We start from the raw sequence: 25258 nt of genomic DNA, 5'->3' as shown, positions 1-25258 counted from the left end.
TAAAGACCCATCACAGCTTCTACCGTTTAATCTGTGGGTCAGATCGATGACTGCATGATCCTACCAGCAGCTCCTGGTGAGAAGAAAATTATGAAAAAGGAGTGTCACTTAAGATTTTAGCTGTAGCTCTTTTCAAACACCAGGTTTGTGTTTCAAACACTACCCTTTTTGAAAAAAAGCTTCTGCTAGTTGTTCCATTGAAATTAAGTAGTTATGGGCCAAATACCATGTTAGGTAAATAAATATGTGATTCAAGCTACTGTCACGCTTTAGGCACTAGCTCAAGACTAAGGATTTTGGCCTCATTCAGGTTTTACCACTTATTCTTTAATTCCTTTTTTTTTTTTCCTCTTTGGGAGTCACCAGGCAGCACTCTTTAAAAAAATGCTGGGTATTTCAACCGAGTGTTCAAATAAAGTGCTGGAAATCCCTGAGTTTTGTATGAGGACTCCAAGTCAAGTTTATGTTTGTTCCCATAAGAGAAATATGTGTTTGGAAGGGCAGGAGTTAAGGAAGCTGAGGCTGGTTTGTAACAGGCAGAAATCATGGCAACAGATGGGAACAATGGGGGATAGGAGTGAAGTTTCTGGAATGATTACATCATTACTTAAAAATTGGTTTTATGGACTTTGGCAATAACCAATTGCTTTATTTACAGTCTGATATCAGGAGCGATAGAGGTGAAAATGTAGAGGGCAAAGTGCATTCACCTCAGCAAATCCAGGCAACCAAATACCCATCCTGCTCATCTCTATGTGAGTGCAATTAATCCACATACCAATTTATCTAGGCTGTCTAAAACGCGGCAATTTTAAGTTTACAGCTCTGAAGGAGCAGGCAGCATCACCGAGCCCGTGTGGAACACCTCGGGCAGGGCACTGTTACCAACGCGCCAGCCCAGCTAGGGCTGAGGCCTCTGAGGCCCATCCGCCCCTCTGAAAACTGACCAGTGCTCTGGAACCTCACCCGCCGCCGGGACAAGCTCTCATGCTACCGGCACAAAAGACAGCCTGAGCGCAACACTCCCCGGCGGCCTGAGAGCACCCCCGGCCCTCAGCCCTGAGGCGAGAGGCAGGCCTCCCGCTTCACGCCGCTCCCGCTCTGCGCATGCACGGTGCATCCCGCGCGCAACGCGCGGCTAGCACGCATGCGCGGAATGGGAGCGTTTCCACCCGCCACCTCGCGCGAGCTGGGGCCTGGCTGCGCACGCGTCGTCTCCGCGCGTTCCCGGGAGAGGCCGGGGCCAGGCGCATGCGCAGGCGCCGCGGCGAGGTGCGGGCGGCGGGCTGTGAGCCTGCGTGGGTCCGGGCGCGGGACGCCGTGCGCCTGCGCGGGGGACGGCGGCGGTGGGTTGTGGGATACTGCGGCCCGGGCAGGCTGGTGAGGCGGGACGGCGGGCGGGCGGCCCTTCCTGTGCGGCGGCGGCGGCAGCGGCGGCTGGGCCGGGCCGGGCCGGGCCGGAGGCGGCAGCGGCAGGAGGCGCGGCGGGGAGCTGCTCGAGCCTAACGCGCTCTTCCTCTCCCCGATGTTTTTGTAGCAGTGGAGCGGGCGGCGGCGCAATGGCTTCAAGCAGCGGCACCGACGTGATCCAGGTCACCAACGTCTCGCCCAGCGCCAGCTCCGAGCAGATGCGGACGCTCTTCGGCTTCCTCGGAAAGATCGAGGAGCTGCGCCTCTTCCCCCCCGAGTGAGTGGCGGCACTCCCTCCTCCCCTCCTTCCCCTCCCCCGCCAGGAGCGGGCCCCTTCCTCCGCCTCGCCGCGGCCCGGCCGCCGCCTCCGCCTTCCCCTCCCCTCCCCCAGCGCAAGCTAGCGGCCCGCCTCCTGCCTCCATGGCGGCGGGCTGCCGCGGGGCCTCGGGCTGCCGTGGGGCTCGCCCGATCATGAGGCGGCGAGATCCCCGCCAGCCCACGTCGGTCAGCACCGCGCGGGTGTGCTCGGGGGAGTCTCAGTCAGTCGCGTCGGAGCGAGCTCCTTTCCTTGGCTCTGCAGCCTTCTCCCCTCTCAGATGGAGTTGCTGTAAGAATTTACGTGCTTAATACAATTGTAATTATTCACGTAATTACGTTATGCGCATATGTGAGGGAAAAGACGGTTATTTACGGCATGCAAATTACACGCGGGATTCCTCCTGTCAGATGCACGTTCTTCTCTAGGAGCTGTTCGTTCCAGGGCTGTCTAACTAACCTCTGCTGTCTGGTCAAGCTCCAGAACTGTAGGCATTTTATGGACAGTTGGCCTTAAAACTAAAATTTTTGTATAAATATGCGTTCCTTGCAGAGCATTCCGTGCAAAATGGGCAGGTAATCACTAATGTACAAATAATACACATTTATTACGTTAGTTAGGCAATAACATTGATTTTGGCCATGTCAATTTGATTTGTTTTACAGAACTTAATGTCATTATATGTTGATCTTTTGCATATGTATTGTATAAGTAAAGAGGTTTCTTTTTGCCATGATAAATGAGGATTGTTTGTTTGGAGAAAAAATCAAACAAGAACACAGTCAATTATTTTTAATACCTAAGACTGTTTGGAGTCTTATATTTAAAAAAGCTGTTACAAAGCATTCTTTCTTTTATCATTTGATCTTCAATCCCTGCTAGCACAAACCCAGGAAAATTCCCCTGTCCTGCTAGCTAATATATGTGCAAATTCAGAAATAGTATTTCTGGTGTTCCTGCAGTTTATTACTTTGGGTTGGATTTTGGCAATGTCATGTTGGAAATTGAAGCATAGAAGGAAACAGAATGTGTATGTAACTGAAACTGAGGGACAGTTCCAAGCATAAGAGTTGCATTGTTAATAGCTGGGATAACTGTACTTGAATGGCAGAACCATTAATGCTCGGCAGCCAGCAAAGTAACTTGCCTTTAAACAGATGCAGTTATTTGATGTACTGTTCTGCATTTTAATATTTTGTCCTAGTATTTAAGGAAGGTTATTACAGGTGAATTCAGTTTCTGAAACTTTGTAGTTTTAGATACATATTGACTGATCTGTTAAAAGATTCCTTTTGTGGTATCAGAATGAAGTGCTCTACAGAAAAAAATCCCTAAATCCAAAACCCAGCCCAGCAACTCGCCCTTTACCGTAGCCCAGACTGTCTGTGCAAAGGGGCCAAATTAAGAATGTATAGATGTGTAGTGAGGTGCTGGCCCCACAGGACACTACTCAGTACAAGCATTGGCTCTGTTTTGGGGTTGTGCACTGGAGGGAAGTCTGTGATGGGTGTGTTGTAGAGCTGGGCTATGGGAAGAGAAGAAATGGCTTCAGGGAGATCTGCATCATATCCTTATGTCTGTAATGTTTGACACTAGTAGATACCAGTCTGTAGGGAAAAATTCCTGGTTTGTATCCTTGAGTAAGTTTGTTTCTGCAAAAAGGTCAGGCTCCTGTGTTTGACTGCTGACTTCTGCCTCCTTTGTTCTGGCCCTGCTGTTTTGTCACTTCAGCTGGGTCATTTTGTTGGTATACAAAAATATCAAGTTGGCTGCCTTTACGCCTGTGTTGGTGAAGGCTATGTACCAAGGGAGAAAAGGCACCAAGACACAAATAACTCCAGTGACCCTGGTGCCAGATATTTCAAAATGGATGACCAAAAATTACCAAAAACATTTGGCCTAAATTTCTATTTCAAATCCCTAAAACGAATGAGGAGGGTAATACTTTTCATCTTCTAGGAATATTATGAACATTTCTTACTATTTATGAAAAAGTTGTAACTATGGAAAAGCCAATGAAGACACTAATACAGAACAGGAAATACAGTGTAACTAAATAGACTTTGCACAGAAGATGTAGAAAATACTGAATAGCTGTTGAAGTGAACATTAACATATATCTTCATTATAGAATATATGTCTTGGTGGAAAAACAGCATTTCTGAAAACTGTATATAAAGGTTGTGCACTTGATACTAGAGTGGGCACTTTTTAGGACTGGGATTAATTTTTACCTTACTATTTTAAGGAGGCTTTGTGTCATTTCCTTTGTGGTGTTCTCCATGCAGAGATGCCAAGGGCTCTGGCACCTCTAGATCCACTGCAGATCTTCACTGAGGTGCTCAGAGATCTGATCTTGGGATGCATTAGTGTCTCTGATTTCATTTCATACCGAAGAGGGGTGTATTTTTTAATAGTGGCATGTTCTTTTGTCTGCTTTTTCTAAAGCCTTTTCTATTAGTTCTTTCTTTAAACTTCAGGTCCTGACTTTTCCCTGCCCATGGTGTTCATCTGTTTTTTGGGGGGTACAGGATATAAATTGTAATATGTAAATTCTCTCCATAAACTGAATCTCTTTATGTCCCAGATTATACTGGGATTCTTTTCTTGCATATAGTATTTCTGAGTAACCAGTCCCACTTCCGTTGCTCTTCCTCCTTCTTTGATCTTTCTCTTGACCACTCTGATTCTTCTGTCCCCTGTAGAAGTTCCTTATTCTCCCAGTCTTCCAGATCAGATAAAACTTCCTGAAGTTCTTTAAATTTCTGTTTCTCTTTCTCTCCCCTCATCCATCTCCATATCCCAGTTATTTAATCAGCTGTTACACATTTTATGTATATCTCAGCTTTATATAACATCTTTTAATACATAACCAGCTCTGTGACTTCTTCTGTTTTTCTTGTCCAAACTTTCTTCCCTCCTTCTGCTTTTCCACAACTCCATTGCCTGGTTCTTGTCTTTATTGTATTCCACATAGCTTCATCCTCCACTGTAGGCAAATTGAAAAGTGGAGGCAATGGGTTTCTGAGGGTGCTTTTTCTTTTTTTTTGCCTTTTCTTTTTTTAAAGGGGGTGTGTGTATATGCACACACATATATATGCTTATTTCAGCATATTTGGTTTAGCGTATGAAAATTGCCTTTCCATCACAAATTAAGTTTCTGCTCTGAAACTTGGGCATAGAAGGTTATATGACACTGGTGTTTGATAGGGACTGGTCTCCTGCTCTTTAGATATGAATGATCCCATCAAATTTTTAGGGAAAGAGAATTTTACCAAGAAAAAAAGCACATCTGATGGAAAATACCATCTACAGAGTTAGACTGATAAAATTAGGAGCATGCTTAATAATTACATATGTTGGATGGCATAGTAATTGGTGAGATCTTTTGCCATCTCTAGTAGCTGCTGATGGAAGTTATACATGGACTCTTTCGGAACACCGGCATTACTTGCAATTGCCACTGGTCTGCTGAGAAAAGGATGACAGCTTCTGTTTCAAAGTGAAGCACTTGCACTGGTTCTTTTTTCTGGGTTTTGGGTGGGTGTTTCATTTTTCTTTTTTTTAACTGTTTCTTCTCACCTGATGAACATGATAACGTTGAAGAACATCACTTGCATGGACAGTCTGTCCACTCCAGCCTGGTTCTTGCCTGATTTTACATCAGTAATAATATTTATGTAGGTGACAGAAATATCCCTTTAAAAAACAGATTTAATATTTAAGATGTTGGCTGCAACATGAGGGAACTTTGGTGGAACGAGTAGTTAGAGGTTATGGTATGGAGGTTGGATTTCCCTGTTCATCCGCTGTATTTCAGAATGTACTGTACATCAGAATGGGTACGTTGTACAGGCACCAACCGCAGTAAATTGTCGTGTGTCTCAGCATTCATTGGCATGATGTCTGAGAGAGAATTACTAAATTTTTCGATCTCTGGTGAATTAGAATAATGATGGCCTTTTTTTGGTAACTGTTGAGAACATTCTGTTCTTGATGAATTTCGCTCAGCCACAGCTTGGATTTTAGAGTGACTGAAAATACATTTTAAAAAATTAAATACACTGATTTATATTAAATGTCAGGCTGCATAACCATAGCCTTAAGTATTTTCAGTTGGTTTTGTAGGTTCAGCTAGCTGCACGGTTTCTTACGTGGTGGTACTCGTTTATAGAAATGGTATCTACTCTGTTATATGTTCCTATGTTATCACGGACATTTTAAGAATGAGAATATTGTACTGCATTTATGTAATAAATTGTTTAATTTTTTTGAACTTAGATTGGTATACCATTCAGATATGCCATAATTCCTTGATATACTTTTCTTTAAAATTTTAGTACTGTGATTTTGTTAAACACTGTCTGCTAATGCTTCTTTGGTATGTATGCAAATGGATTAAGAAAAGGCACCAGTTTGGCAAGCTACTGTGTATTCATAGATACAAAAGAGCTAGTGGTTTCAGTTTTTCTATCTCTGTGCCATTTACTGCTACAATGTTACTTTCCAATTTATTAAATTCGGAAGTCCTTGGATGAAGTGGATGTTTCTCATCTTAATACTTCAAAAGCTGCCATATGCTGGCTCCAATCTAGTTTTTAACATCAGGTTCAATTTGAAGTATATTATAGGGTGAACTGATAGGTGTTTAGGGCAGTTCTTCAGTTTGTGTAGCTTGCATGTTGGGCTGAGCCTGTGCTCAGTGGTGGTGAAGGTTAGATAGTTTCTGGCATTTGCACTAACAAAAATGGATCTGGGATGTCTTTCTTGTTGATGTCAAAGTTATTCTCCTGAATTCTGACAACTCTCTCTGCACTTTCAGTGCTTAAGACTTAGTCAACGTTCTTCAGCCCAGATGAAACTGTTTGGCAGTGGGATGCATTTTGAAGAGCTAGTCTTATAACTGTTTCTGGGAATCTAGTTAGTAAATGTAGATCTTTGTTGTGAAGAATTCGTTAATATTTCTCAGAGCTACCTCTTTAGGCTAATTTGTGCCTCTGGTACTTGAGGGCAGAACTGAACAGCATGCGTACCCAGGCCTTGTTTAGGAGCTAGGGTTTTGGGACTTGCTACTGCTTTCAGTACCTGCCCTGCACCTTCTGGAGGCAGCTTTTAACTCATCTACTGTACAGTTGTGTCTGCGTAACATTTTTGCTTGCTGTCCTTTAGTTTAGATGTCTGATTAAAGCAGATCTGCACCATTTTCAGGATATAGAGACTTCTGAAACCCATTCTGGACCTTTACCGAGTTGCTTCTGCCTCTGTTTTTTGGGTGTTTGGTTTTGGTTTGTTTCAGGGAGGGAGGGGAATACAGTTGTATGGTCTGCAATTCTTTCCTATTGTTGTAGGAAGTAGATATTTCTGGCTTTTTTCAAGTGACTGGAAATTAATGCAGTCTCTTTTGGATTTTCCATGTCTGGGATTTTTTACACAGCTCTGCTGACAGATGCTCATTTTGAGCTGTGGAGTAGGTACAGACCTATCTTGGAAAGAGGTATATGTTTACTGATTGGTTGTTTAGGAACTTTTCACCTGTTAGTGAGATTTCAGCTGTAGTGTTACCCACCTGAGCTTCTTGAATTTCTTTGTGTTTGGTTCTGTAGCTGCTGAGTGGCAGACACACGTTTAGCAGTGTACATCCCTTCAGAATGAATTTGGCAGTTTCTGTATGTGTGAGAAGCATGATGAAGTTTGGTGTAGAAGCTTCTGTGAAATTGTGTTGATAAGTAAAATTGTAGTGATCTTTTAATCATTACCCTCTTAGTTTCATAATTTACCGTAATAAGTAATTTGGGGCCTAAAGCAGAAAGTATAAAACTAATGGTTTTCATTACTTATCCAGTGTACGTAGTAGGTAACTCTTGTCTTTCTTGAGCAAAGTTTTTCTTTGTCTCCTTCCCTTCTCACAGGCAGGTCATGAAAGCTAATTTGCATTTAGGTGACAGGTCATAGATATATATTGCGTATAATAGAATTAATGTCCAGTTGCAAATTGTTTGATACAAAACCTGAAATCATGTTCTTGTGTAGAGACGTACCCCATAGTCCCCTGTGACTTCCTGGTTTGGCGAAAGTGGAGAGACAATAGAAGTTACAAGTTTCATGCTGTCAGACTTGCTTCCGTCTAAGTAATTTCTTTCTTTCTTTTTCAGTGATTCTCCTTTGCCTGTTTCGTCGCGTGTCTGTTTTGTAAAGTTCCATGATCCTGACTCGGCAGTTGTGGCCCAGCATCTGACAAACACTGTATTCGTTGACAGAGCGTTGATAGTCGTACCATATGCAGAAGGTTTGTGAATTGTTTAATGGCCTATGAAGCCACCATATGATGGCATTTTATTCCAGTATAGTTCACAAAAATGAGAATTAGTAAAATGTCAAACATATAAGATATTAACATTTTGAAACCCTTGGTATATTGCCATTGGCCCATGGATTAAAGAATTTTTTTAATCTAGTGACACTGAATGGAAGAGGAAAGTTTACCTCTTACTGGTTTTGTGTGTCCTTAAGTTTAGAATATTAACGCTATAGGCAGATTTATTTCCAAATTTTGCTCTGTATTAGTCTCAACGAGACATTTTCCTAAGCAGACTTAGGCAAACAGGTCAAGATTTTAAGGAAATTTTGCCTAAATAACTAAGCATTTGCCACTTTCACATAGGTGTAAATCTCTTCGCGAGAATGATTTCTCCCTCCCTGAGAGTGCATGGGAGAGTAGATTAACATTTCTTTGAGATACGCTGCCACTGCCTTTAGCTGGCAACTCCCCTGAAAAGGCATCCACTCTCACTGTGAAGTTCAGTATACCAAGGGTTTGAATAATTATGGTTTAATTTAAAAGTGAGATCTTCCACGAGGTGCCAAATGGGCACTGGTACTAGTTTTTTATTCCAAGTTTTCTTGTTCATCCTTGATATATTTTATAGAATTTCACTAAATAATAAACTCTTCTCTCTGTTATTTGTGTGTGTGATTTTTGTAGTGGAGAAGGCAAATGCAAAGCCCTTCCAGATGACTGAAAAACAGTGGGTCCTCTGCAGCTACAGGGGATTCTAGACATTAACTAAAGGCCAGCAAGCACTCAAGTCCCCAAGTGTTTTCCTGGTGTAACCACTTGTTAACTACATTTTCTCTTCTTCTTTTTATTTTTACATTTTAGGGTGTTACAGTAATTTGAAAGGCAATGAGCAGGGTTTTTGGAACTTACCTTAAAAACAAAGTGCTGAGAAGACACCTCTTCTTACAGAAGTCTTATTAAACTCTTCTAGACTTGCTTTAGAAGTAACTGATTTCCATTGTACTGTTTCTTGATTTACTTCTGAAATAATGGATTTTCCCAGATCGCTTGAATTAAATAAAATCTCTGCAGATTAAGTCATACTACAGTAATAAATTTGGTACATGGCCTGGGTTCAGACCTATAATCAAGCTATTGTAATGCTGTAGGCTGTCTTTTGAGGCCTGGGGAGCTGTCTTATCTTTGTATTCCTTAAGCTTAAAAGATGTGAAAACTTAGGAATCTGCAGCATGACCTTTGTTTGAGGCGTGCTGCTTTTTGAGAGTAGAGAACACGTTCTGAAATTGCCATTGAGTTACTGCTTCTGCTTTCGCCAGTTTAGATATAATAGCATAGTTGAAAGGCATCCTGTCCTCATCTTTGTATTAAAGCATGATACAGCAACAGTCCGAGTTAGTACTGAAATATTCTCCAAGGCCCATGTGAAGAATGTTAGTGTTTAACTTTACCAATAAGGATAAAACCATTTTTCTCTTTGTCAGAACGACTTTGTCCATTGTGCTCGATGGTGAATAAATCTGGCACATAGAGAAATCTGCCCAGTAGTTGTGGTTCAGATTGTATAAAGAAAATAAAACTAATAAGGTAGAATATCTTAACGGGCCTGTTTAAAACAAGGAGTTCCTCATGGGCAGTTTCTTGTGGTGTTCTAGCAGTTCAGAATGCTGATGTTTGTGGCCTAATGATGTGACATATCACAAGAGATATGTTCAGCCAATTAAGTTATGCCCCCTGGTTTTGTAATCATATGCTTTTGTCCCTGTACTGGAGTATAGTTTTCCCTGCAAATGCATACTGCCAGGGTCCCAATTCAACAAGCTGTTTAAGCACGATACAGCAAGATTCTTAAAACCTTAGTGAAATTGCTCATGTGCTTAAAGCCAGGCATATGCTTAACTACTGTGCTGAACTGGGCCCTTTATCTTTTAGTTTCTATTGTGATAATTCTGTATTAATATTGCCTGTCACTAAAGTAAATGTTTATTATCTGTTTAGTGCAATAATTATCCCCTATATCACAAGCGCACTCCAGTTTTAGCATACACAGACATTTTGGTGTTGGCTGTTGCTTTGTGTTATAGAACTATACACAAAGTCTACGGTAAGGTTTAGTATTTGTAATTTTCACTGTGATATTCCTAGATTTGGAAGGAACTCTAAGATTAAAGATGGCTGGGGGGGGTATTTAGGTTCTTTGGTTAATGTTTGTTTCTTTTGTCTGTTTCTTTTTCTTTCATTTCTACACATTCATGCAGTATTTCATGGTTCTAACAAAGCAGCAGTAAAAAAAACTCTTGAAGCATGAAAATTAACTGGTGAGGGGCCTCATTGCTTTTTTTAAAATTGTAGTTTATTTATTTCTAAATACTTTTTTAAAAACAATTAGAGGATCAGATGCATGAGTTTTTTTAATGGATGCAGATCTTCTATGAGGTGTCTCAAGATAAGTCTGAGGATTTGTATTTAGATGCCAGAAATGTTGTAGTTGCACTAATTTGAAATGTTTAGATATAATTTATAAATATCCTCTGAGACATAATTTTGCATGCAAAATTACCCCATAATCTCTCTGTAGGTGTGTTAATATATTTATGCATTAATGCCCTTTATCTAAATGACCTTTTTCCCCCCTCTCCCTCCATAACTTTTGGTATCTAAATTGATGACAGCTCAATGACACAAGCAAGATAACAGTGCTGTGTATTATACATTTGTTTATATTATCGGCACTTCTCAGTATAGGTGGAAGGAACCATTACCTTTATTTAACAGTGGTTTTTCTTTTTTGTTGTTGTGTTTTACAGTTCTTTTCCCTGGTTCAGCCTGAACTATATACCAGGCCCTGCTGAAAATACCACCCAACAGTTTTCTTCTGCAGCTTATCCAGTTTCTCTTAAGTGCCCTGTACATATTGTATGTTTTATGATGAGATGCAGTTTCTTAATATGTATTACAGAAACACTACTGGTATTTGCAAATATATAGTAAAATTGTTTATTGAACTCTCATTTTGGGGGCTTGGGCACATTAACAAATTAATCCATCTGTATAGGGCTTTTGCTGTTGGATAGAATAAAAATACCTACATAATTACTTGTTCCATAGTAGGACCCTTAAAATTATATGTGCAGAGCAGGCAGTGAAATAAGACACTTGTCTTAGTTGGCTGCAAGATTTTGGGCCAGAAGTTTCTTCTGAAATGGCAGTATGTAGCAGCATTCTTGGTACAATAAGCATGGCACATATTGGAACAAATGCATTTTACTGCACAGGTAAGGAATGTGCCACGATATACTGTATGTATGCACCCATCCACCCACAGACACACATACACAGCGTGTATTTGAAGATCTGCAGAGAGTCGTTTTCATTTGACAAGTCAGCAAAAGCCCTACGCTTGATTCAACAAAAAATATTTCCATACCTTCTCTTTAAGTTTTACAAAATTTATATGGTAGGTGTAAAAGAAAACATAGTGAACTGTACCATATTATTAACCCCTAAATCAAACTTTTTTTGTCTTGTGTATCTTGATTTTTCTGTGTGCTTTATAGTGAAGCAGCCGACACGAGTCGTTGTTCATAAAACAGCTTTTGAAAGTTGAGAGCACACCCCTGGAGAACCGACTGTGCTTGCTTACGTTTGGTTCATGACTTAAAAATCGAGTACAGGTGATGAAATCTTGGCAGTGTTAACAAAAAAGTAGTGTGTATTGTGCTATTTTTTTGCTCTAGAAACTTAACCATTTGTAGAGAAAAAGGAACAGTCAAATTTTCACACATTGAAGTTCCATTCTGACAAAAAAATTAATGATAAATATTAATAGACATCAAGCTTTGTATTTTAGCCAACATAAGTACTTTCAACAAACTCAGGTGGTGTATCAGGGAGACATTTTCTGGGTGTATTTGTGTATTTTCTGCCTTTGAAATGGAATGCATTCTAATGCAAGGCTATTTCTCTGCAGGAGTTATTCCTGATGAGACTAAGGCTTTGTCTCTCTTGGCACCAGCTAATGCTGTGGCAGGTCTGCTGCCTGGAGGTGGACTCCTGCCTACCCCCAACCCACTTTCTCAGGTAGGCTTTCCAGTTAGGCTGAAGTCAAGGGAAACGATTAGATGTGTTCTGTTAGATTCTAACTTCTGTTGTTTTTTCCAGGACAAATAGACTGATGTGCTAATGCTGACCCCTAGAATGTTTTAGTTTATGTACTTTGATGGATTGTTACAGCTATCTGATACGAATTGTGGCAAAATGGTGATAAGTTGCTAGATAGGATAATTTTATTTCCCTAATATGATGCTTCTGGTATCTCAGAGGCCCTGTGTTTATATCTTTCTCTCATCCCTCTTTATCCATTGTATGATTACAGACAGACTTGACAAGCAGTAGAGATCTCGTAGGTTTTAAATTTGTCAAGTTCAAGGAGTTGACATGCTGTGGAGGTGCCTTCCATTAATACTCCACTGAGGGGAAAAAATTGTAGCCTGTGTTTGCTCATTATCTAAATACATGAGAATCTGTGTGGAAGGTGATCAGTAAGAATAATAAATTGTGGGAAAAGTTTAAGTCAAAGCACATATATTAGAGAACAGAGAAAGTACAAGAGGCAAATTAATAAGAATAAAGCTTCATTGATTCTGCAGTTCTCAAGTTTACTTCTTCAACTTGTGCTTAGCTTTTCTTTGTATAGCTTCTGTTATAATATCCGATTTCATGAAAGATATACTTGCCATTGAGTTGTTCAGAAGGCCTCTTTAACTGTATACAGAGGGAAAAGTACAAAGTTTAACTTTGAAACTCAAGGAAAGGGATGGAAGAAACAAATACCGTCTTAAAGATTTCTTTCACCAAAAACTGTATGTATATACATCCTTGAAAATGGTTGTTGAACCACCTTAATTTTAGCTCTGTCACTGTGAATCCCAACCTACTCCCAATCCACTTAATGGTAGAATTTATGTAACGTATCCATTTTATGGAAAATTGTGGTGGATGGTAATTTTTTTCAGACACATCCTGAAAACTTGTAATGTTTGACTGTTGTTGGGAGTTGTGCGTCTAACTCAGTAAAAATGAACTAGAGCTGTAGTTAATGTTCACAAAATCAGTGTGTGGGAATGCGGCTTTTTCTTTTGAGACGGCAGGGAGAAGCCCCTACGGTTTCAAGAAATCAGCTAACTGGAAAACTCATTGTCAAAAAGTGGAAGGTTCTGCTCCCTTGCTCTTGACTACATGCTTTTGCTGCTGCTTTTCTGCTGGCTCTGGAGCTCATCAGATCCTTTTGTGAACTATTGTGTTAGCTTGATGCAGGCAGAACAAAAATAAGTTCTCTGGCGGCTCAGTGGGTTGAACTGGTTGACAAATGAGTCTCAAGTGCCAGAGCAGCCAGAAAGGAGGCACTGAGAAGGAAGGAAGGGAGAGCAAGACCTCATACCAAAAGCTCCATGTTTGATTAGCATAAGATCACGTGGTTTTTAGCACAGTGTGCGTTCATTCAGTGTATGTTTTGGTCATCTCACTTTAAATGGCAAAAAACCGGAGCTCTTTTATGAGGCTTCTAGATTAATTTAAGGAATTCAGACCTATGCTGTCATCCTACTTATTCTTCCAGCAGCATTTCAACCCATTTGTCAGTTTTAACCAAATATGAGAAATGCACAGAGATGTAATAATATATTGTCTTTTTACATAAAATGTGTTAATTTCAATCCTAAATTGATTTAGATATGCAGTAGTTGGCGCAGAAACTTATAATGAATTTTCATTCTAACACTGGAGAAGAATTTCAATTTAAACTATTTTTTGAAGGTACTGGAATGCTTTACTTTTTTTACTTCACTCCCACCCCCCAACCGGTTGGGATGCAGAGGAAACAGAATTTCATTTTAGAATATTTATAGGAAAAAAAACATTCCTATACTGAGCTTTGGAATACCTGCAAAAAGAAAACTGAAATACTCTCATTGACCGTAGTATAATGTCTTCTGTACCTAGAAGCCTAAGTAAAACCCAGCTTAAGCTTCCACATGTCTAATGCTTGGGAATCTTGATCAAACAGCTTTTTATCAATTGAATATGGCTTTGTCTAATTGCTGTCTTTCTTACAGATTGGTGCTGTTCCTTTAGCTGCTTTAGGAGCTCCTGCTCTTGATCCTGCCCTAGCTGCTCTTGGGCTTCCTGGAGCAAACTTAAACTCTCAGGTATGCCACACATTCTAAAATTGCCTGTATTGTCCCTAGCACACATGTAGTTTGACTAGCATACGTGATGCTCTTAGTGTTCACCAGTATGTTAAATAACAAGCTGAAGATCTGGAATTACTATAATTAGGTCTGAAGAAGTGTTACAAAATATTACTTTTTATTACAGGTTTGGCTCCATGTGTTCTACAGAGGCTGCTGATTCTTTAAACTTAGAATTATTATAGCATGCAGTCCTTGTTTCTTGGCATAGCAGGTTTATGTATGAACACTTCTCTTTTTCTACCGTCTTTTTGTTTTAAAAGTAATTTTCATTTATATCAGTTTAACAGCCACTGTCTGAAAAATCCAGCGATTGATTTTTCTAAGCACCTGTTTGGAAAAAATAGTATTTGTGGGAGTATCAAATAAAGTGCTGGAAGGACCTAAAAATAATCTGAAGCTAGTAATGAAATATTTCAATTATGTGTCATTATCAAGCTATGAAACTTGTCTTGTACTTACAGTAAAAAAAATAATTTACTTTGGTAGGTGTAGAAAATACTGAGGAGACTTTGTTAGACTCTAGTTTTTTTAAGCAATAAAATAAAACTTCAAATACTAAGTAATAGTAGAATATGGAGTTAATATTTAAGATATAAGAACAAAATACTGTACAGAGAAAATGTTTTACTGGTTCAGGAAGTAGTATTTTAATGCATTGCTAAGAAATCCACCATTCAGCATTCTCTTCATGCATGCCATGTATAGTAAAACCAAATAATGGTCATAATGAAATAACAGATGAAAAAAAAAAAACATTCTAAATGCATATTAGAAAATATAAGTTTGGTATGATGAAGGGTTGTTTCCTTTGTTGTTCAAGCAAGCTAATTGTAATGAACTGTTTGGGTTCAGCACCTGCCTGTCTCTGTATAAAGAAAGTTAGCAGGGACTAAACATTTTTGTTGGTGGTACACCACTGGTACAGGAAGTGACCAATTGTAATAATATCTGGATTTTCCTAGGAACTGCAAAATGTTTTTTTTCATGGAATCATTAAAGAAGCCTTTGCTTATTGTTCATAAATTGACATTGAGGACTTCCCATGGACAGGCAACTTAGCTCTCTAATGAGGTCTCTATTCTCTTGAAGTAATGGTGAAGTAACCTGTAAATACCAGAAGTGTATTTTTATTTTAAAGTGCTTTGATTTTGTCTAGGAAAGGGCCTATGTTTCGCCTCTGTGAGGAAAAAGAGTACCTAACCATCACCGAAATGTGATGTTCACAATCTTACCGCCATCCACAAGTTTTAAAACAGAACAATATGCCTTTTCATCTGTAACTTGTTTGGGGTGTGGGGTTTTTTTGTTCTTCTCATCTGTGGAGACTTTTTGCTTTAGCCACTGCTGAGGGTGCATTCGAGGAAGATAGCCTTGAGCACACACGTCTTCCAACATGGTTTTAACTTTCTTTTTTTTCCCCCTCACAGTCTCTTGCAGCAGATCAGCTACTAAAACTTATGAGCACAGTGGATCCAAAGTAAGCATCAGTGTTTAGCAATATTTGTATTGTAGTACTCCTGATCTTGGGAATATCGGTTGTGATTCAGTATTCAATCTTTGTCCTGCTGGACCTAATTAAGGTTGGAGAAAACTTGTCTTGGGGATCTTGTGTGGACTCTCTTTTCTGTGGTAGAGAGAAGATGGGGAGGAAATGAAGGTTATTCAGCCTTGCATCTACAGAATAACACCAGTTAATCTCGGAGATTTCATTTTGCTAGAGACAGAAATTCAGTTTTTCGTATGCAGTTTTTGTCAGTTCTGTGTCTGTAATGTAACGGTGCAGCTAGCACCTTGCGTCCTGCAAGGCTGAAATGAAAGGGCTATGGCTGAGAATGAGCCGGGACCGGAAACTGTTGTAAAAGACAATAATAACAGAGTTCATGTATGTTACAGCTGCCAGAGATAACAAAAGACAGCATGTCTTTTTGCGTATTAGAAAAAGGGAGCAAATAACAGTAAGAACAAGTATTTGCTAATTTTTATTTCAGCATTCAGAAAAAGGGTAATTTTGTTCAAAACAGAATGGCATGGGGACAGCAAGGAGGGAAGGATTGTAGCATTTAAATTTATTAGTGTGTCATCAAGCTATTGATATTGCAATAGGATGATGAAAGTATATGCTATTGAAAAAAGCTATTACACAAATTAGTAGATTAAAAGTGTGCTAAAAATAAAGAGAACACATCTGCCTCGGAAAGCCCTTGTACTGCAAATTGCAGGAAGCTTTGGACAGAGTTCTTTTGACTCTCACCTTCGGGAAAGCATATCAATGTGTGCTTGCCCTGCTGGTGTATTAGCTAAATAGACAACTTCTAACTCTGTTTGGCTGTTCCAGTGTTTTTAAATTGTCAGAGCTATCAGATCTATACCAGGGGATAAAGCTATATATGTGATCTATCTTTGTTTTTAATACTGTTCTGGCATATTATTATCTCTTTTAACTTGACATTTCTGTAAGCAGGAAATGCATATCTGATTGAACAAAATAGTGACCCAAGATAATGGATTAGATAAACATCAGTCAGGTATATTGGGTACACCTGCTTGGCTTCAAAGCCACCTTGTAGAATGCATCTTCTGAACTATAAATTTTGTCACTCTTTATAGGCTTCTCGGTATGACTTATAAAAATGGAAACTGACTTTCTACTGTGTAATATACTGTTTCCTGTGGAGTTGCTCTTTTTGGGTGGTGAGAATTGAAATTGTGTTGTACAAAAATGTTCTGAGAAGTGTCATTAGAAACGTATCTGTGCAAGACAATACAAACTTTACTGGAATTCCAAGAGCCATATCTACTAGTATGTTGTGCGACTGTTTTCAGCACAGATATCACATCTTAGACTTACTACTCTGCTATCCGAATAGTGACAACGTACAGGCAGATTCGGAGTCGCTTAGATCAGTCACTTTGAATAGGCTGCAAACTGACAACGGAGCCATGTATTTCTTGGATTCATCAATATAGAGTTTGTGAAATTCTTTTTCATTTACCAGGTTGAACCATGTAGCTGCAGGTCTTGTTTCACCAAGTCTGAAATCAGATACCTCCAGTAAAGAAATAGAAGAAGCTATGAAAAGAGTACGAGAAGCACAGTCATTAATTTCTGCTGCTATAGAGCCAGGTAATTTTAAATTGTACAATACCTCGTTCAATTCAAGATGGAGTTTTGACGTAATGTATGATAAAAACTAATGGTCTGCAAAATACGGGCTTAATGCTTTCATGTTCTGCAGTGACCTAATTTCTAATTGACAGGTTTTTAATTGTCCTACGGTGTGAATGCTGGATGTGTCCTGCAGAATGATGCAGGGAATTAATCATCTGTTGATTTTGCCAAAATGCGCTTGATCTGAAAATCGCAAAAATCTTGAGCTTCCCCTGATTGAAGTTCAAACTGCCACCGCTGAGATTTCACTGGAAGCAGCAAGTGGCTTAACCTCTTGACATCCTAGAGATGTTTGTTCTTGGGATGATTTACTTTCTTTTAATTCCTAATTTTTGTAGCTTATTTCAGTAGATTTTATTTTAGAAAAAGATTGTAACAGTCATCCACAAATGTCAGATCCACCAAATCTGAGAAGCAACTTGGAGCACTGAAAATATAGTTTTGCAGCCTCGTGATCATTTTCAGGAAAGAATAATGCTCCTGTTCTATTATTCTAGAAAAATGTGCTGACTGATTTGCTTAAGGCTTTTTGTGGGAAATTCAAAACAATACTTTGAGAGATTCTTTCGCCCTTCACAAAATGGCAGAGATTCTGAGATTTTAACAAGACTTTCCATTGCCCTGCAGCTATCATCTTTTGACTGACTTAAATTAAACATTTTCTGAATTTTCACTTCTTTGGTTTTATATAAAATTTTGTTGGTTTTATGTCACATACATGTCTCTGTCATGTGTTCATTCTTTCTGTCATCTTTTGAGGAAAAGGATAGATAAGCCTTAATTTCAAATATCAAAATATGCCTTAGGTTTTCTTTGTCTTATTTATATCTGTGGCATGAAGCTCAACTTCCTTTCCTTCATAAAATCTTTTTGAATACTGAAGTAACACTGGGTTTTTTTCTGTGCTTTTCCTTTTTAACTCCAGACAAAAAAGATGAAAAACGAAGGCATTCAAGGTCAAGGTCACGCTCAAGGAGGAGGAGGACACCTTCTTCATCTAGACACAGGTAGGTAGTTTCTTTGCTTTAAAAAAAAAAAAAAACAAACCACAGAGCTGAAACAGTTCCTTCAGAAATACGTATTGGAAGTGACACTTCACTCAAGGAGGTGGACAGGTGGAAGAATGCAAATGGTCTGAAGAAAGCTGAGGCTGTGATTTGACTAGGCTGTAGTGTGAGATGGAGGCCTACCTCTGTTTTTGTAGAAAGGGTGGGAGAGAGATGATAGCAAAAAATACCTCAAAAATACCTTAAACTACTGCAGAAGGAACTTCATGGCACCTCGTCCTAGCAGTGCTTGGACTCTGATTTTATTTAACAATAAATCGTTTCCTGTATCAGATAAGAAGCATCTTTGCACAAAGCCTTGGTGTTACACAGCCCTCGCTACTATGAACATTTAAGCCACTGTAGGCTGCCCATTTTACAATGGTTCCTTAAACCTCTGTTCTTTGTTCAGCCTCTTTCCAGTGTGCTCATGTGGTAATCATAATTTGTCTTAACGCCAAGTACTAGGAGGTCTCTCTGAGTATTGCTCTTTATGTACATAAATGTTTACCTGTTGGGCTGTTTGTTTCTAGTATGTGCAGCAAATTCGGCTTAGTGGCATTGTCTGGGACAAAAGTTTTTCCAGCATTTTCTAGGTTATGGTTTATGTGGAGATCTGGTCTGTTCAGGTCTCCTGACCAGAGATCTTAATATTGTCCTACCCAAACAAAGACATAGGGCTCATTTTTGCTGTTGGCTTGTCAACTCCAATTAAACAGTGCATGCCCGTGGTCTGTGCAGAGCCGTTTTAACTATGGCCTTCCCGTTTGTACTTCTTTGCTATTTGCATATTCAGTAGTTGGCTTGTATTTGGTTTAGTGTCTTAAAAATTTCTTCACCTTTCAACATGAATTACCAGTTTTCCTCTACAATAGGACTGATATTTTCTTACAAGGAGAGTAATAAGAGAGCTGAGTGAAGCATCATTGTTCTTTGACATTTAGCATTTGTGCTCTTCCTTTTTCCATTTCCTTGGTGGATGTAATGTGAGTCCTTTGCTGTTTTCTATGTTCTTTTTTTTTTTCCTGTTTTCTGTCGTTGTGCATTACAATACCACTAGTACTGAGCAGATGTATTCTGAATAGTATATCAAAATTTCATATATTTAACTCCCGTGTACAATGTGTCACTGACAGACGGTCAAGAAGCAGATCAAGGAGAAGGTCCCATTCAAAATCAAGGAGCAGGAGGCGATCTAAAAGTCCAAGGCGAAGAAGATCTCATTCCAGAGAGAGAAGCAGAAGGTCTAGGAGCACATCCAAAACCAGGTAATTGCTTCAGTAAATCTACTCTATTTGCTAGAAATTAAATTATGAAATTTTGATGGTTAATTAACAAAAAACCAAACGAACAAAAAACCAAAACACCGCAAACAAAAAATCTAGGGCAAATGAACTAGTAACTCTTTCTAAAAAAAAGTCAGTCGCTTGTAACATGTTACAGAACTGTGCTACACTTGCCCTATACATGTGCACAGTTAGTTACATAAAAACATGTAACATGCTTTTCTTAAGGCTCAACAGGTGCAGCAGGCATTAGCTGAACCACTCAGTAGCTGTTTTTGCAAAGCAGGAAATGTGAGCACCTAGACTTGCAGATTTTGTGCTGTTTGTACACAGAAGCTATAAAAGAGCTGTTGTTTTATTTTGCTGTAGATAATTGTAATCTTTGTTTCCACTAATATAATGTGATTGGCCCCAGAAATACCGAACAGAATATGCTATCCCATGTAGTTATCATGTCTTCGTTCATTCTCCTACATAGCAGAAGTAGTGAATGCTCTTGAATAGTTTGAAAATTACTTAAAATCTGTATTTTACTAAAAGGGATAAAAAGAAGGAAGAGAAAGAAAAGAAACGTTCTAAAACTCCCCCCAAAAGCTACAGCACAACTAGACGATCAAGAAGCACAAGCAGGTACAGTAGCATGAAAGTTTTCCTTGGTCTCTGTTTCTAGCAGGCTCTATCCACTTTAATGGAAAGAACATTCTTGTATGTACTAGGATGATGATTCTGTTGTAGATGTATTGGGTATATGCACAAGTGCATGTATCCTCTCTCTACCGATGTCTATGAGATGCTGTATTGTTTTCCCTGATACTGTAATTTTCTGGAGGTATTCTTTGGGCTTAGACTAGTTTCTACTTACTGTATATCAAAGAGAGTACGATGCTTTGAGGTCACTGTTAAACTCTTTCCTGGCTTATGGAATAAATACATGCAAAATGTGTGCCGTTTTTAAAAAAATGTCCAAAATTAACTTGCAATATTAACAAGAGTGAACTGTTTTGTTTCTATTTGCAAAAAAGGGTCAGTATCCCTAATACAGTCTAAGCTCACAGTTTGTGAAGGTGGAGGTAGAACAGGAAACAGTTTACTCTGCTGATCAGCAACTGTGTTGGCTTTGCAGTACTGCTAATAGTGAATGTCTGTTTTGAGTTATACATGTTTATTACCTTTTGAGCAGTGCTGGTTTTGGAGGCAGAGATCTGTTTGTAGCTTTTTTAAAAAAAAAAGAAAAAAACAACAAAAAAAACACAATAAAAAAAACCAAAAAAAAAACCACAAACAAAAACAAACAAGCTTTGATCTCTCTTTCCTGCAGAGAAAGACGACGTAGAAGAAGCAGGAGTGGAACACGGTCACCTAAAAAACCCAGGTCTCCTAAAAGGAAAATGTCCCGGTCCCCATCTCCAAGAAGGTCAGTAAGACTCTTGGCTAAAAAGAAAAAAAATGGTGTCTGGATAGAAAATTCCAAAGGTGTGAACTACAGCAAAGATCACAGTGGGGGTTATTTTGAAGATGGTGTGTGTTTGGCTTGTGCCTTATACCTAGCCCATAGGCTGACTTCTTGAGAGTGGATCTCTGCTGCCTGCTACTGCTTTTATCATAAGCACAGGGCTTCTCTGTTGGTGCTCAAGAACTCCAGACGTGAAGTATTGCAGGGGTGAGGAGTAGGAGATGCCCGGAGTTCACGTCCCATTTGGCTCTGTACAACAGGAGTCAACTGACCTCTGGGTGGACCTGGGCATTTTGTGATCCTCTCTCCCGAAACGGGGAACTTGAGGTGCTCCTTCATAAAATGCTATAGGGTTGCTATTCTTAACATGGTGTTTCTTAGTCTTCGCTTTGTGGTGGTTGTGTTTGATCCAGGGCTAAGACATTGGGATGCTTGGATATTTTCTGAAAGTGAATGGTGTACCGTAGTTGCACACTGCTATTTCTTCCTTTGGATTTGTAATGAACTATGGGTAACAGTCTGAAGATGGTCTGTGTTCTAGTTATGGAATGATATGGTTGTGGTTCTCATTCTTCTACATACTTTATTGTTGTAGACATAAAAAGGAAAAAAAGAAGGATAAAGACAAGGAGAGAAGTAGAGATGAGAGGGAGCGGTCAACAAGCAAGAAAAAAAAAAGCAAAGACAAAGAGAAGGATCGAGACCGAAAATCCGAGAGTGATAAAGATGTGAAAGTATGTTTAAAAACCTGTTTAACTTCACAACCTGTGCCGTAGTATTAATCTTAAACCAACAGGGGCTTTGAAAGCAAGTTTTACTCTTTTTTTTATCTCTGCAAAGCAGGTCACAAGGGATTATGACGAAGAAGAACAAGGCTATGACAGCGAGAAGGAGAAAAAGGAAGAAAAGAAAATGGCAGATACTTCCTCCCCTAAAGGAAAGGAGTCTGCTGCTGATAAAGGAAGTGGAGATTCAGCCAGGGAATCCAAAGTAAATGGGGATGATCATCATGAAGAGGACATGGATATGAGTGACTGAATTTTGCCTTTGCAGTGAACGCAGCTGCAGACGTGCATCAGTGTCATTCCTGTGTGATTCTTTTATGCTGTACTTGTTAATCCTAAATCTAGATGTATACAGCTCTAAGCTATACATGGTTCGTAGATCTCCTGATACTAACTCACATCAAAAGCTTTGTAGAAAGGTAACCATTCTTGTTACGGCCGAAAGGGATTGCGTAGCCAAGCAATTTTTACTAACTTGGTGATGCTTCAAGCAAAAGTAAAAAGCTGCATGCATCTACAGCAGGCATGGACTGTTTGTTGTATGATCTCTTTTAGTAAATCAGCTCACTTATGATAGTGTTTCTAGAATTTGATTCATTGCAGTAATAGAGCAGTATAGGGAATGCACTGACTGCATGTTGACTGTGGCAGAAACATCCTATATGTTCTGAAGTCCTACAACATATGGTGGATCTACTTAAGGGTCTTAAGTGTGACTACACAAAAAAAATTGACAGTACATCTGAAAATAGGCATTCTGATATAGATAGGTTTTGGGGGGTTTGTTTTGTTTTTTTAAGCCATGTTGCTGGGGTTGATTTGTTCTTGTTTTGTTTTTCCCGGTGGTTTTTGTTCAGCTTTGACGAAGTTAAAATGCACTAACCTTTTTGAGGGCTTTTTTAATCTGTCAGTTCAAATCCATCTCAGGTGAGTTGTGGTCGTTCTTAACTTTTCTTCTTGAGCCTTGGGAAGTTAAAATCTCTGCTTGATCAGTGCCCAGTGATTAAAGGTTGATTTGTGCAGTTTTCATAATCCAGGTCGTTTTATTTGATAATGAGCTCAACACATTGCAAAAAGGTAGTGCATTTTAAAATTGACCTTCATATGCTTTTAAAAGCAAGTCTACTTGATAATGTACTTTTTACTTGATCTCAAGTTGTATAAACTAATAAATTTGTGTTTACTGTCACTGCAGTAGTAATCTTATGCACACAGTGATTCCATGTTATATGCAACGTAGTTAGGCAAGCTCTTTCCTTAGTTACAGAAGTTCCAGAGCTTTTACTTTTGTGCAGGTAAAAAGACAAAAGTAGGCTACAGTCTGTGCCATGTTGATGTACAGTTTCTGAAATTGTTTTACAAAACTTTGATAATAAAACCCTTAAAACTTATACTCACGTTCCTATAGAACTCTGCTGGTATTTATTTACACCACTGAATGTAGGAGACTTTGTCATTCATTTAGAGTATACATTTTCCTTCATCTGTCTATTTTAAAAAGACCGTAACAACTCCATCTCTTCAAGAACTGTAAGCGCAGTGATGGAGCTGATAAGCCTGCCATTTTAGCTGTAGTGAAGTATGTTACACTAAAGAAAGAATTATTTTACTTTTGGGGGGAATGAAGGGAATGGGTTTAAATAGGAATCTAGAGGTATTATGGGACAAGTACTTCTAAAAAGAAATACATATTTGTAAAAAATTTTTTGTATTTTTGTTGAAATAGGAACATTCACCTCTTCAGGATGGTAATGGAAGACTAGCAGCAACAGGAAGTAGTGAGCGCTTTGTGCATAGGAAGTAGGCTGTTAATGTCAACTAAAAATTTACTGGTTTAAATTCGTAAGTTTTGGAATGAAACTGTAAGCGGTGCTTGAACTTCTTGAATCTGATGCGTCAAACCACCTTCTTTTTAAACTGTCCTTTTGCCCAGGCAAAGTGGAACTTGCCATTTAGATATGCAGTGTCATTTTTAGAATTTGTAGAAATGTAAATTTTTACCAACTGTTTTGAATATTTTGTCAATACAGAGAGGTATATGTCATACAACCAGTTCTAGGCTTTTATTTCTAGCAAGAGAGAGTGATAGTTCTTGTAATAAAATAAAAATGGACACGGACAAGGTGCACGATGTCTTCATAGATGTGCCTTTTTTGTTGTCATCAAGATATTTATATGTGAAGTACAAAAACATAAACTGATTTATAGTAATAAAGTAAACCTCTTCGATCCTTAGACCTTGTTGTTGTGGAAGTCATTTGTGTGCTGTAATGAAGGACCAAGTCAGGGTAGTGAGCTCAAGATGGTAGACTGAGGGCTACGTGTAATTAAATTATGTTGTTTCCAGTTTATTCTACTAACAAACCAAGTCTGTGGTGTGTATTAACTACATACCTCCCTCTGCCCAAGCCCAAATACAAACTGGAGAAACACATGTGGTTTTAGACCACGTTTGCCAATGATGCCCATAACCTTACATATTTTTGGCTTATTGGCTGTCAGGTGCGTGTTGGCTGAGCCGTAGAGCTGTGCTGCAGGAGGTGGCTGCCAGTTGCTTCAGGGGACAGCCTGTAACCCATAACAGTGCTCCCCGCCTGCCCTGTTACAGGCAGACCACTGCCTGCCTCCTGCCTCGCTTGAACCTGTAGGAGAGCTTCCTCTGCCGGCTGTGTGTGCGCCACATCGCACAATTACAGCACTGGGCTGGAAGAACAATTTTTAGTAATTCAAAGTAATTATGGAGCATAGGCTCACCTGCCTCGTGAGGCGAAGCCGTCCAAGTCACGCAACACCTCTGCGTTACTGAAGTAGTTCAATCCTGATTTAGTAGGAGCTGATCCTGGCCTCTGCTGTTCTTACAAGTAGATTTAACTGACAGTTAAAACAGTTAAACAGAGAAAAACCAACAGTCTTTTTACTTTAAATGGTACAAAGAACCAGGCAGCAACGGTTGGCTGTGGAGACAGCACCCGTTAGTACTGGGTGGCTGGGTCACGGACAAAAGATCCACTGAAGCGTAGTAATTTAGTAAGTTGCTAACGGTGACCTAAAGGGTGAGGGAAAGTGGTTCCTTGCTTTCCTCCCAATGTCTGTCTGTTGGCAGGCTGCAACCAAAGACAGGCAACTCTTCAGACCAAACCTAAAGCAGTTGGAAAATGCCAGCTAGAAACCAGAGGTAAATAATTGCTTTTGTGGGTTGGTGGTGTTAGAGCCTGTACTATATTAAATGTTTCAGTAGCTATTGTTT

At 39.4% G+C, this 25258-nt stretch overlaps 1 protein-coding gene across 7 annotated transcripts; it reads left to right on the top strand.

Moving 5' to 3' along the window:
* The first annotated feature begins 1244 nt into the window (after positions 1 to 1244).
* SRSF11 (serine and arginine rich splicing factor 11) lies at positions 1245 to 24246 on the top strand. Of its 7 annotated transcripts, none has more exons than XM_075097294.1 (13): positions 1245 to 1272; positions 1538 to 1687; positions 7879 to 8012; positions 11992 to 12101; positions 14135 to 14227; positions 15700 to 15749; positions 17269 to 17396; positions 18367 to 18448; positions 19624 to 19755; positions 20314 to 20403; positions 21092 to 21187; positions 21822 to 21960; positions 22067 to 24246. In XM_075097294.1, exons 2-13 carry the CDS (start codon positions 1560 to 1562, stop codon positions 22262 to 22264), a joined length of 1380 nt encoding a protein of 459 aa, XP_074953395.1. In that variant the 5' UTR covers positions 1245 to 1272; positions 1538 to 1559; the 3' UTR covers positions 22265 to 24246. The 7 variants fall into 7 exon arrangements, with proteins under 7 accessions (XP_074953395.1, XP_074953397.1, XP_074953394.1 ...); XM_075097296.1 differs by having other exon boundaries at positions 1258 to 1346; positions 22070 to 24246; XM_075097293.1 differs by having other exon boundaries at positions 1258 to 1346.
* Positions 24247 to 25258: the final 1012 nt, after the last annotated feature.

This window comes from Phalacrocorax aristotelis, chromosome 6, assembly GCF_949628215.1.
Source record: "Phalacrocorax aristotelis chromosome 6, bGulAri2.1, whole genome shotgun sequence".
NCBI lineage: Eukaryota > Metazoa > Chordata > Aves > Suliformes > Phalacrocoracidae > Phalacrocorax > Phalacrocorax aristotelis.
The sequence above is the reverse complement of the archived record's forward strand: the minus strand, read 5'-3'. Positions and strand labels throughout refer to the sequence as shown.